The sequence below is a fragment of the Camelus dromedarius genome, chromosome 23 (assembly GCF_036321535.1).
Source record: "Camelus dromedarius isolate mCamDro1 chromosome 23, mCamDro1.pat, whole genome shotgun sequence".
Classification (NCBI taxonomy): Eukaryota; Metazoa; Chordata; class Mammalia; order Artiodactyla; family Camelidae; genus Camelus; species Camelus dromedarius.
This window is the reverse complement of record NC_087458.1, coordinates 4,177,333-4,191,688: the sequence shown is the minus strand read 5'-3', so window position 1 is coordinate 4,191,688 and position 14,356 is coordinate 4,177,333. Positions and strand designations below refer to the sequence as shown.

General features: G+C 36.2%; 1 protein-coding gene across 5 annotated transcripts in view; it reads right to left on the bottom strand.

Moving 5' to 3' along the window:
• SETDB1 (SET domain bifurcated histone lysine methyltransferase 1) overlaps positions 1 to 14,356 on the bottom strand; it is a 27,515-nt gene extending 13,159 nt beyond the window's left edge. The window contains exons 1-8 of one of the 5 annotated variants that reach the window (XR_004131668.2): positions 14,189 to 14,354; positions 13,039 to 13,309; positions 12,144 to 12,295; positions 2,345 to 2,379; positions 1,821 to 1,920; positions 1,055 to 1,180; positions 685 to 886; positions 57 to 130 (exon numbers count right to left, since the gene is read on the bottom strand). Coding sequence is in view for 4 of the 5 variants with exons in the window: in XM_031436488.2 (XP_031292348.1) it covers positions 57 to 130; positions 685 to 886; positions 1,055 to 1,180; positions 1,821 to 1,920; positions 2,345 to 2,379; positions 12,144 to 12,295; positions 13,039 to 13,298 (949 nt within the window). In the remaining variant the exon portion in view is untranslated. Of the gene's footprint in view, positions 1 to 56; positions 131 to 684; positions 887 to 1,054; positions 1,181 to 1,820; positions 1,921 to 2,344; positions 2,380 to 4,363; positions 4,467 to 12,143; positions 12,296 to 13,038; positions 13,310 to 14,188 lie in introns of those variants that run through there. The other 4 variants (XM_031436488.2, XM_010996744.3, XM_031436485.2 and 1 more) reach the window with 4 other exon arrangements.

Below are 14,356 nucleotides of genomic sequence, written 5' to 3'. Positions count from 1 at the left end.
AAGAAATACAAGGTAGAAGAGGAAACAGAATGAAGGAAGAAAGGAAGGACACTCACGTGGCCGGCAAATGGGATACAGTTCAGATTGCGTAACATAGGAAGCATAGCCATCATCAAAGAAAATGAGAAACCTGTAAGGAAAGAGTGGTGGTAGAAAGATCAGGGGGCTGCGTTACTTAACGTGACCTACAGAAGTTACCTTTTCATAGCTTCCACTGTTCTGGACCATAAACAGAACACACTCCAGGGAAGATGTGCCAGTGCACTACTTCCTTTCTACTACTCTTTCTTCCCACCCCAAGAGTTCAGAATTCTCCCTTAATCTAACCAATATATTCCCACTTTTCCAAAAGCTGTTTATCCTCATTACACTATCAGATTCCTACTCTGCCGAAAAATACTCGTCTCCATTTCTTCCCTCTACCTGAATTCTCTATTCCCCTAACCATTAATCAATCTTGCTGATTCTTTCCCTAGTTTTCTCCTTGAGAAAAGGAAAAAAAAAGTGGGGAGAGCAGAAAAAAAGAATCATCCACATGACTCCTGTGGCAAAGAAAGACAAAGGGTTTCTGGCCACTGGGGACCAAGAACACAAAAGCTAATTGTGAGATCTGGGCTATGGCTTGAACAGGGCAGGTGCTGTGCTCCCGGCCTCCACTCTCTTTACCACCCTCTGTCCAGGTACCTGAGCTTGTTTTTGACGTTTGGTGTCTCAGCTACAATGCCAGCATAGAGCCAGACCTGATTCCCATCTTTGTATTTGGCCACTACTCGACTGCCCACATACAGCTTGTCAGCAGGAGGGTGGTAATCATAGGCAATGTGGTTCCCTGACAGTAGACTCTTTCCTTTGTTGTCAAATTTCACCTTGTACTTCTTTCCTGGCCCTGAGTAAAAGGGAAAGATAAACAAACATTTTAAAAAAACCATCAGTTTCTGTGTAAATCCTGGTTGCTATTTGAGAGACAAAAGGCAAGGCTATGGGGAAAAGAAACAATCGGCAATGGAGACCTGCAGCTTGTCTTTCATTAGTTCTTCCTTTAGCTTGAACATACCAACCGTCTGGATGGCAATGAGGGTGCCTTTGTGCCACGTCTTAGTTCTCTTCTTGCCCAGAATGCGCATGCTGACTATGAGGTCACCATCTTTGCTCAGTTCTCCAGACATCTGACTCAAGGTTCCTAGGAAAAAAGTAAAGTTGTTCTAAAGAGATACAGGTTGGGGAGAGAATGGAAATACAAAGACGGTACTGGGTTACTGGGGCACATGGGGTAATCTCTGATCCTCAGCCACTTTTGCGGCGCTCTTGGCCACAGGCAGAAATGTAAGACACAGCTGACAACTACTTATGCTAAAAGGAAAAACCTGAATAATTGAAATTCACATGCAATTCAGGACCATCCCACTTTAAAAAAAATATTTCCAATTCCTTATCAATAACAACATTAACTATCACTCACTAAATGCCATGTAGCATTTATAAAACATTTTCCTGAAGGGGATCTCTTAACAGACCTATTCTACAAACAAAGCTTCCCTCAGACCTCTTTTTAAGAGTCTGAGTTATGGCCCTCTCTCTAACTCCCATCTGGGAGAAGAAATCATGAGCATGGAGCTAAAAATATATTTGGATAAAACCATCACACAGTGGAAAACCAGGAGTCAAAAAGACTTAAGGAGACAGCAAAGAAAACCTGCGGTGTTAAAAAGAACTCAACAGAGGTGGAGAAAGACTCTGAAATGCTAAAACAAAGCCAGTTAGCCATGAGATCTCTGTATGAATCCAGCCCCACCGGTACTGAAGTACCTCCTGACCCTGACCTTTGTGTAGATCCTGGGAACTGCTCTTCTTGTTGACAGCATCCATGAACTTCTGGACATCCTGAGCCGACTTTCTTAAGGCAGCCATAGCTTCACGGAGCTGTAAGGAAGGGGACGAGGGAAACAAGTGTTAAAATAGTAAAATAGGTTAGAAATGATTTGACAGGAAGAACTTGCCTTTTAAAAAAGAAAAACAGAATGAATTCTGTTTAAAAGCTTGTTACTTTATCAGGCAGAACTGCCCTTTCTTACAAATCTGGTTCAGAAATCTGCTTTAGGAAGCTTTCCTTGATTAATCTCACCTAGTCGATCACTGCCAAATTCTACACTCACACAGCACTCAGTGCCTGTATCTATAAGGAACTTTTGCACTCTTATAACATCTGTTAGATGACTGCAACCCACCGGGCTTGCAGGGTAAATGATTATATGTTGATGGCTGAATTGACTGAATGGTCAGGCCAAAAGTTTCTCTCATTTTCATATTCTTATCTCTCAACCTTCTCTTACCCATCCCAACTCACCTTCTGGTCTTTTGGAGTTCTGCTCCCAGCATCCCCTATGGATGAGAAAAACTCTGAGTATAAGAGACTTATACATAAGAACTTCCAAGAAATCAAGAACTAAGCTACTTAAAAGCATTATCACGGAAACATTATTGGTAACAACTGAAAACTAGATCTAGGTACACATATCTATGTACAAGTACCAAAAGCATCCAAAAAAATACACAGCAAACAGATGGCTGTGCTTACCTGGGGATAAAGTGCTGGGACAGGTGATAGTCTATGGTATTTGGGGGTTTTCAAATATTTGAATTCTCACAACAATATTTATGGGTTATTTGAATGATTTGAAAAATGAATTGTGGTTAATGAATTAGGCAAAAATGTTTATTCTTGAGTAGTGCTGTCCAACAGAACTTTCTGCTATGACAGACACGTTCTGTATCTGTACTGTCCAATCTGTTAACATTGGCTACTAAGCACATGAAATGTGGCTAGTGCAACTGAGGAAATGAATTTTACATTTCATTAACAAAATTTAAAAAAAAAATTCAGGTATAATTTGCACACCAAAAATTTACCTTTTTGAAACATTTAATTTAGCGGCTTTTCAGTATATTCACAAAGCTTCATAACCTTCACTACTATCTAATTCCAGAACATTTTCATCACCCCAAAAAGAAATGCCATTAATGAGTATGGGGTTTCTTTTTGGGGTGATGAAAACACCCATTAGCAGTAACTCCCCATTCCACCCTCCCTCCTACCCGTCTCTATAGATTTGCCTTTGCTGGACATTTCATATAAATGGAGTCATATTATATGTGGTGCATCATACAAGATTCATCCATGTTGCAGCATTTATCAGCATTTAATTCCTTTTTATAATTGAGCAATATTCCACTCTATGGATACATTATATTTTTCCTTATCCATTCAACAGACAATGGACATTGGGTTGTCTTCACTTTTTGGCTGTTATAATGCTGATATGCACATTTGTATGTGAGTTTTTATGTGGGCATACATTTTCATTTCTCTCAGGTGTACAGCTAGGAGTAGAATTGCTAGGCCATAAGGTAAACTTTTGAGGAACTGAGACTTGTCCAAGACGACTATACTTAGTTCAGAGGCGCAAAAAAGAAAAAAAGCCCCAACAAGGCAGCTGTATCATTTTACACTCCCACCAGCAATTTAGAGGGTTCCAGTTTCTTCACATTCTTGTCAACTCTTATTACTATCTTTTTTATTATAGGTATCCTAATACATATGAAGTAGTTTTGACTTGCATTTCCTTAATGACTAATAATGCTGAACACCTTTTCATATATTTATTGGCAGTTTACACATTATCTTTGAAGAAATATCTATTCAAATCTTTTGCCCATTTTTTCAACTGGGATATTTGTCTTTTTATTCTTGCGTCTTAAGAGTTCTTTATACGTTCTGGAAAATACTAGACTTCACACTTCACATAATTTAAACAGCCACATGTGGATAGTGGCTATTCTACTGGACAGTACAGTTTTAGAGATTTATAACATACATTTAAAAACGGAAGGCAATGGTGGTAACTTCTTAGTAAATTTTTTTTTGAGGGGGAGGTAATTAGGTTTATTTATTTATTTTTAATGGAGGTACTGGGTATTGAACCCCGGACCTCAAGCTTGCTAAGCACGCACTCTACCCCTGAGCTACACCCTCCCCTGAAATGGTGGTAATCATTTTGCAATATACAAACATATCAAACCATTATGTCTTACCCCTTAAACTAATACTATATTACTTGCTAACTATCTCAGTAAAACTGGGGGAAAAGGTAGCAAGGAATAAATATGGAACAAACGAAAATGGAAACCAATGTAAATGACCTAAAAAACCAAAATGGTTAAATAAACTATAACAGATCCAAATGAAGTTCATAAAGAATCTTCAATAATACAAGTCAATGCTAATAACATACTAAGCTTTAAAAGTTAGGATATAAAATTATTTATTTGATATGAACACAACCTTGGAGAGAATACAGACACACACCTGTGCATGTGCACACATTCCTCAAAGAGCTGTGAATATGGCATATGATTAACATCTGCTATCTCAGAACTCCACAACTGTAAAAGGCTTCAAAACACACGTTCTATATTTGAGGAGGAAGGACAGTTGTTAATCTTGTGGGACTTTTTATTTTTACTTTAAAAATATATTTAAATATACACATGTGGCAAAAAAATTCAAACACTATAAAAGGACACAATGAAAATTAAGTCTTCCTCCCACCCCTACTTTTAATTACTCTCCTTAGAAATAACCAGTATTAAGAGTATCTTTTGCAACCAAAGATATTCTGCAAGTGTACATACGTATTCTAGCCCCCTTCTTCCTTTCATACTCAATACACATTTTTTATGTTGCTTGTTATCCTCACACTTAATGTATCTAGGAAAATATTCCCTATCAGAGCCTATAAATCTTGATTCTTTCTTCCCCATTTTTATTTATTGTGGCAAAATACACATGACATAGAATCTACCATCTTAACCATTTTTTAAGGGTACAGTTCAGTGGTATTAAGCACATTCATGTCATCGTGCAACAATCACCATCATCCATCTCCAGAACTCTAAGTCATCAAGTTAAGACATGAGGAACAGTTCAGAGGGAGTGTGGGGGAGTATAGAAGACATTAGTTCAAAGTGATCAACTGTATGAAAGCTCTGAATTACATATTAAACTTTGCTAAAAATATAAGCAGAAACTTTATACCAATAAATTGAATAAGTAAGAAATATAAATAACTAGAAAATTACAAGTTACCAAATCTGACTCAAAGAAACAGAAAAGCTTTGCACAAAGAAAACAGAAATCTAGATGGTGTCACAGGCAAATTCAATCACTTAAGAAACAGATAATTGCAACTTTGCAAACACTTCCCAAGAATTAAAGAACAAATACTGCATATTCCGTTCTGTAAGGCCAACAAAATCTCAATATTAAATTCACAGAAGGGTAGTATCAAAAAAAAAGTTATAGGTCTATGTCTGTTATAGAAGTGAAGATGCAAAAATCCTAAATATCAGCACAATAAATCCAGCAATGCTTAAAAAAGATACCATATTCAAGCTAGATTCATTCAAGGACTATAAGGTTAGTGTAATAGTAGAAAACTTAGCGATTTAAAGAAAAAATTCACATAACCATTTTACTAGATGTAAAAAGCACGTTCAATAAAATCAACATCTACTTATGATAAAAACTCCCAGAAAACTTAGAACACAAGTGCCATAAACTGACAAATGACAGCTTCAAAAACCCGTAACAAGCAATCAGCTTAAACAGTGTAAGGTGGAAACATCCCCTTTAAAGAAAGCCAAAAGACAAAGAAACTCACCATCATCACTCCCATTTAACGTTATACTAATACGAATATGACAAGAAAAACAAAAGACTTATTTTCCATAAGCAAAGGAGGAAAAACTGCAATTATTTTTAGCTGATAGTCTACATAGAAAACTTAAATGAAATCACAGAAATAAAATTTAGTAAGATAGCCAGATAGAAAAATCTATATGCAAAAGTCAACCACATGTCTACCAGCAACAACTAGTTAGAAATGTAGTTTGGTTTTTTTTTAATATTTATTTTTTCTTTACATTTTCTAGGTGACTTTATTTTTTAAATTTAAAAAATTTTTTGTAGGGGGAGGAAATTAGGTTCATTTACTTATTTTTACAGGCAGTACTGGGGACTGAACTCAGGACCTTGTGCATGCTAGTCATATACTCTACCATTTGAGCTATATACCCTCCCCTCTGAAATGTAGTTTTTAAAAAAGATATTTTTTGTGGCTACTGAAAATGGTAGTTAGGGATAAATCTGACAAAAGATGTGTAAGCTTTCTGTGGAGAAAATTAATCAACCTTACTAAAAAAAAATGTTAAGGACTAAAACGATTTTTGTGTGGAAGAGTTAAATACTATGAAACTATCAATTATCCCTAAATTGATCTTTTGATAATGTTAATGGTTTTGGGTTTTTTTGGTGGGGGAAGAAGTAGGTAACATAACAAGTTAACTCTCAAATATAAATATAAGCTCAACAGGTGAAAAAGAATTAAGACATCTGTGAAGAACAAGAAAGTGAGGTTACTAGAGTTAACAGATATATGACTGGATAAAGAAGTTCTGGTATGTTTATACAATGTAATATTCCTCAGCTATAAAAAAGAATAAAATAATGTCATCTGCAGCAACATGGATGGGCCTGGAGATCATCATTCTAAGTGAATGAAGCCAAAAAGAGGAAGAAAAATACCAATATGATATCACTCAGATGTGGAATCTAAAAAAAGAAAAAAGAAGACACTAGTGAATTCATCTACAAAACAGAAACAGACTTGCAGATAATAGAAAACAATCTTATGGTTATCAGGGAAAGCGGTGGGAAGGGATAAATTTGGGAGTCCAAGATCTGCAAATATTAACTACTACATATAAAAATAGATAAAAAATAATCTTTGGTATAGTATAGGGAACTATATTCAGTATCTTATAATAAAAAATTTAATGAAAAAGAATATGGGAATGAATATATGTATGTATATGTATGACTGGGATATTATGCTGTATACCAGAAATTGACACATTGTAACTGACTATACTTCAATTAAAAAGAAAAAATTAACATGTAAAAAAACAGATATAAACATTTATAAAGCCACACTGATTGGACAGAACTGACAAAGGAAGAAATGAAAGATCAATGAAACAAAGAAAAGTCCAGAAATAAACTCACATATACATAAGGAAATAATTTATGATAGAGTAGGCAATGTAAATCATAAGAGGGAACTCATTTCAATAATGATGCTGAAAAATTGTTTAATAACAAATATGAGAAAAGAAAATACCTCAAATACTACACAAAAAATAAATTCCACTTGGATTAAAGACTTAAATGTGAAAGACAAAACTATGACACTTTCAAAGGCAGAAGGAAACTTTCAAAGGAAGAAGATCTTTACAGACTCAGGGCAGTAAGGATATAAAAAGCAACGACCATAAAAGAAAATGCTAGAATTAGAACTTCTGTTTATTCACAAATAACATAAAAAGTAAATACAAACCATAAGCTTGGAGTGATATGTACAATTCATAACTGCAAAGGACTAGTAATTACAACATAATTATAGAAATAATAGGAAGACATCCTATGAACCAAAAAAAGACAAATAACAATTGAGCAAGAGACATGAATAGACATTTCAAAGAAAAACTACAGATGACTCACAAACACATGAAAAGATTCTCAAATTCATTAGTAGTCAGGGAAATTAATTTGAAAATCACAAGAAGTGTCTGCAAGGATGCGGAACATAGGCCACTCTCATCCACTAGTGGTATAAATATAAATTGGCACAACCACTTCTGGAAAGCTGTATGGCCACTAATTATCCAGTAACGTTGAAATTTCCGTATCCTAAGAACTAGCAGCTCTACTCTTACAGTACATAACCTAAAAAGATTCTTGTACATGTGCATCAAGAATCATGTACAAGAATGTTTAGAGTATTATTTATGATTGCAACAAAACTGAAAAGAAATGAAATGTCAACTGTTAGGAGACTAGATAAACTGTGGCATATCCACACAATAGAAAACCATACTGCCCTAACAACTGAACCAAGCATCACACATCAGCATGATGTTGAAGAAGTCACTGAAGAATGCATACAGTGTCTAGGATCCCATTTACACAGTTCAAAAATAGGCAAAACTATAGCACTTCTGTATATGAAAAGAGTGATATGAAAAGGTTGGACAATTCTCCTATGCAGAAAATAAGTATAAAACTAGAAAATTGTCAAAAACAATCATTTCAGGGCACTGGAAATTGACCAAAGGCAAACAATAGCTTGAGAAGGATTTACTCCTGTAAAACTTCTGAAGTTTCTGGTAACAAAGGTGGGAGTCTACAGATCTCTCCCCAGGGGCAGCTCCCATCCCCACTCTACCTCCAGCTTGCCAGGCAAAAACTGTAACTTTACCACTGAGGTGCTAGCCATGACAATAAGCAGCTTTGAGGCTGCAGCTCTTGCTTAGGGTAAGCAGTAAACCAGTCAGACACATAACAAGGAGGTTCTAAAAATGAGAGAGCCACAGACAGGCTTCGGTAAGTTCTCTATATATTCTTAGGTGACTGCTAAACTATGCATACGTACAGAGGACCCAGGAGAGCCTGGTAAAAAATGAAACCCAAGGTCAAAGAAAAAAAATCACAAAGGAAATTAAAATGTGTAAGCTGAATGAAAATGAAAATAAAATGTATAAAAATTTATAAGGTGCAGCAAAGCAATATGCTTAGAGAGAAAGTTATAATTTTAAATGTTTATACTAGAAAGGAAGAAAGGTCTAAAATCAATAGTTGAAGCTTCAACTTTAAGAAACTAGAAAAAGAACAAATCACACCTAAGAAAGTGGAAGGAAGAAAACAATAAAGACCTGATGAAACTGATGAAATGGAAAACAGAAAAACGGTAAAGAAAATAAATCAATGAACCCAAATACTGGTTCCTTGCAAAAGAGCAAAAATTGATAAACGTGTAGCTAGATTAATCAAGAAAAAAAGAGGAGATCCAAATAACCAACATCAGGAATGAAAGGGACATCACTACAGAACCTACAGAAATTTAAAAGGATCATAAGGGAATACTATGAACAACTTTATGGCAATAATTTAGACAACTTAGATGAAATGGAGTAATTTCTAAAAAGACACAAACGAACAAAACTCACCTGAATAGGAATATAAAATCTAAATACACATATCAGGTAAAAAGAATGGATCAGTAATTAAAAACCTTGCCACAATAAATTCAATGTGATATCCTGGATTGGATCCTGGAACAGAAAAAGTCCAGAAACTGAATAAAGTCTGGAGTCTAAATAAGAGTAATGCACCAATGTTTGTTTCTTAGTTTTGACCAATATATAACATGGTAACCTTTTTTTTTAAATGGAGGTACTGGGAATTGAACCCAGGACCCTGTGCATGCTAAGTATGCACTCTACCACTGAGCTATACCCACTCCCAGCTATGGTAACATATTAACATTAGAAGAAACTGGTGAAAGGTATGCAGGAACTCTCTATTATCTTTGCAATTTTTCTGTAAATCTAAAACAATTCCAACTAAAAAGCTTATTAAATTTTTTTTTCCATTAAGGAAAAGTTCAGGCCAAGATGGTCTCATTGCTGAATTTATCAAACATTTAATGAAGCAATAATACTATTCCACACCACTCTGAGGAGGGAACACTTTCCAAATCATAAGGCCCATATTACCCTGATACCAAAGCCAAAGACATCATAATAAAACTATAACCAACAGCCCTCATAAACATAGATTCAAAAATTGTTAACAAAATACTGGCAAATCCAATACAGCAACATATAAAAAGGATTATACTCTAAGACAAAGTTCATTGGAGGAGAGAGGGTAATTCAGGAACAGAAGGTTGGTTTAACATACAAAAAATAATTACTGTAATACACCCTACTAATAGGATAAAGGACAAAAGCCATATGATCATCTGAGGACAATACAGAAAAAGTGGCTGACAAAATCTAGAATCAAATCTAGTTACGATAAATGCTCTCAGCAAACTAGGAATAGAAGCAACTTCCCTCAATCTGATAAAGGATATCTACAAAACACCTACAGCTCACATTATAACTAATGCTTAAAAATCAAAAGCTTTTCCCCTAAGATCAGGAACAAGGATGTCTGCTCTCAAAACCTTTTTTTCAACATCATACTGGAGGTTCTATCAAGTACAATAAGGCAAGAAAAAAATAAAGAGACATCCAGATTAGAAACGAAGAAGCAAAATGACTTTATTTGCAGATAGTATAGGCTAATATATGGAAAATCCTAAGGGATTCACAAAAAACTTCTGGAACTAATAAGTAAACTTAATAAGGTCACAGGCTACAAGATCAACACACAAAATCAACTACATTTTTATATCCTAGCAACAAGCAATCCTAAAATGAAATTTTTAAAAATCCCATTCACATTAGCATTTAAAAAAGAGTAACATACTTAGGAGAGATGTACCATGTTCAAGCATTAGAAAACTCAGTAATTGTTAAAAAGGTAGTACTCCCAAATTGACCTTTAGATTCAATACAGTTCCTATTAAAAATCCTAGCAAGTTTAAAAAAAAATTTGGAGGGATAGAAATTGATAAGCTGATCTTAAAATTTATTTGGATTATGTACAAATATAAATGAATTTTGAGAACTTTCACTGAGTGATTTTAATACTCACAGTAAAGCTACAGTAATTAAGGCAGTGTGGTGCTGGTATAAAGATAGACATTTAGATCAATGTGACCGTCAAATACATGGCCAGCTGATTTTTGACCAGGGTACCAAAAGGATAGTCTTTTCAACAAGTGGTGGTGGAACAACTGGATACCCATGAGCAAAACAAATGAACCACCCTCAAACCTTACCTTGAAATTTTTATTCTTTAAGGGATACCATTAAGAAAATGAAAAGACTACATCTGGAAGAAAATGTTTGTAAAGTAGATCTGATAAGTGAATTGTACCTAAAATACAGTAAGTCTTCTAAGTCAATAATAAAAACACAATTCAATTTTTTTAAGACAAGATTTGAATAGATATTTCCCCAAAGAACATATATAAATGGCAAATAAGTATGTGAAATGACGCTCAATGTCTCTAGAGAAATGCAAACTATAATCACAATGTGATACTGCCACACATCCACTACAATGGCTAAAATAAAAGACTGACAATATCAAACACTGACAAGGACATAGAGAAACTGGAACCCCCATACTTTGCTAATGAGGATGTAGAAGAGTATGGCCACTTTGGAAAACAGAATGGCAGTTTCTAAAAAACTCATACACTTACCTTAAGACCTAGCAATTCCACTCCTAGGTGGAATATCCAAGAGATGTGAAACATAAGCCCACATAAAGACTTACACACAAATGTTCATAGCAGCGTTATTCATAATGGCCCCTAACTGGAAACAACCCAAATGTTAATCGATTGAGGAATGGATAAAAACATGTGGTATATCCATCCAATGGAACATCATTCAACAAAAAAGGAACAGACTACTGATACATGCAACCACATGGATGAACCTCACAAACATTATGATAAATGACAGAAGGTAGATATAAAAGATGACATATTGTGATTCCATTTATTTGAAATTTCTAGAAAAGCAAAAACTTTAGAGAAATAAAGCAGATCAGTGGTTGTGAGGGATGATAATGGAGACTGATGACAAACAGGCACGAGGAAACCTGGGGTGATGCAAGTGCTCTAAAACTGGATTGTGGTGAAGACTGCACTACAGTATAAATAATTTACTAGAACTCAAATTGTACACTTAAAGTGGGTGAATTCTACAGTACGTAAATTATACTTTAAAAAACTATTAAAGAATAGACAAAACCAAATTAACTCTTTTTAGATACACACGTAGGGGCTAATGCCATCTACAAAGAAAAGCAAGGGAATTCAGAATAGAGGTTACACAGAATGGAGAAAGGAGAATAATTCAATCAGCAAGTAGCAGATAGGGAAAATCTACAATACTAACAACCTTCTATTTTCTTCTGTAACAGACAAGGCCAACAATTTAGAATTTGGAATACGGAGTTAGTGAGGATGGTTTCTCCTCTCTTCTTTTATCTCCTGTCTGCACATCTTCCCATTTTTCAACTTCATCAGTCCTGAGGCTTTCCTATCCATAGCCTCATCTCTTACCTGAATCAATACTGAGGACATCATCATCTTCATCAGGAATCTCAATTATTTCTGTAGGCCGGGAAGCTTCATCCTCAGAGCTACTGTCCCGGTACTGTAGTCCCAGTTTGGAATAAAAGTCCTTCACCAAAGACTCACAGTTAGTCACTGCCCTGATATTGGAACACATGTAAAAAAGGTTAAAGCCAGCAGAAGCAGATGTAAAAGCCATTAGAATTTCTGTATGTATTTAAGTATACATTGGCCTCAATTTAAACAGGCATATTCCAAAGTGTCTGTTTCGAATTTAAAATGCTTTTCCCATTAAAAAAAAGTTTAGTGGTTTCTAGATTAGTTCTTCAAAAATCAAAAATAAGCCCAAAGCATGGTCCTTTCAACTTAACCTCATTATTTTCCTGTTTTGTTTTTTTTTTCCTAACTGTATTTTTTGGGGATGGGGAGGGAGGTAATTACCTTGTTATTTGAAAATGTGTTCTAAGTGACAACTAGGGCACCAGAAACAAACCTTCTACAGGTTGAGGAGTAGAAATCGGGGTCTAGGAACTTATTAATGCTTCATAGTTACATAAAACAGCAGATCTTTACAATATGCATTCCCTAGATGAGCCTACTAAGAAAACAAAACAAGTGTTCTGAAGTAGAATGAAAGCTAAAAGAAGGGAAAGGGACTCAAGACTTGGGATTCCCCTACTGCTGATCATATACTAGCCTCTGATGAATGAATATATTATATGGGTGCTTTTGTGAGGTCAGATTTTGGCCCCTAACCTTTGAGGAAGAGTAAGGTTCTACACATCAATACCTTGTAAAGTATAAAGTGCAAAATGTCACAAACAATTATACTTTAAAAATGTCTGCCAATGGATAGATTTCCTATTTCCCATATGGTTCTTACCTGGATGCATCATCAAAGAGCTGGTCAACATGGGCCACCTCGGATTCCTTCTGTATCACCCATGTCTCTAACTCTGCTAGTTGCTTCTTGCGCTGCTGTACACAGTCCATCTTTTCCAGTTCTTCATCGATGAACTGCCGAAGTTCCTCCATAGAGATACCCAGCTCCTCAACCACTGCCTGTTGCAGTTCTGCAATCTCTTCAGACTCCACTGCAGCGGTTGCTGCATCCAAACCAATGCACTCGGGGAGGGAGGACATGCTGTTGTCCTCTACATGGAGCAGGAAACTATAATTACTTTTGGAGTTATTAAAGCCACAATAGAGAATTTCAGTCCCCTAATAAAACTCATCCCTACTGTGCTACTTGTTATTCAAATATACGTAGTTAGGTTTGATTCCATGTTCTCTCTCCCCATTCTCCAGTATCTGAATGTCAGATTTTGTAGTGTTCTCATCTCGTGTAGGCTATAGACTGTAGGCCTGAATAAAATGCAAAATTTGAGAGGGCCTGCAGAACATATATTATGCAACATGGAGCTGCCGAAAATAATGTTTTAGGAAACTGAGGAAAATATTTTTATTGAGGAAAATATTTCTGTGACTTGCGTTAACTGACTAATGAGATAAATCTTTGTTTGCACGCTATGCCTACTTTAAGCACATATCCCCACCTGGAGAGGAGGGTTTGGTCTGTAACTCACTGATTCGTTGTTTTTTCACTTTTCCCCTTGCATTACTTCGCTTTCATGAGGAAATTTACTTTTTAAGAAATCTACATTACTTAAGCACACAAAAGCTTGCAGCAAAGAGGTTCCCCCAAATAAAGAGAAATAAAGCAATTTGGGAATAAAATGTGGCTACCTAAACTCGACAATTCAAATACCCCCCATACATTGGTTTTAACTGCTTTTATGATCAGTTAAAGCAAAACTGATGCCAGGGTGCCGTGCGACCCCAGCGCCAGTTCTCACCGCCTCCATTTTCCTTTTGCCCACACATCGCCCACTACCCATTTTAGGGGTGCGTCCCACCCACCCGCAGACCCAGCTCAACCCCGCCCCCGCTAGTCTCTCAGGGAAGACTTCCTTCCCACCCTCGCCCGACCTCCTACCACAAACAAAACATTCCAGACAAGCCCTTCCAAATACCTCAATTAACAGTGTTTCCCACACCTCCCTGCTGCCAGCTACGATGGCTCTTCTCACCAACCAGACCCCAGACTCACGACTCAGGGGTCCGCCTCGGTACGAAAGAACGAAACCGAAGGGAAAAGGGAGCAGGGGGAGGGGAAACAGCGTGAGGGAGGGAAGGGGAAG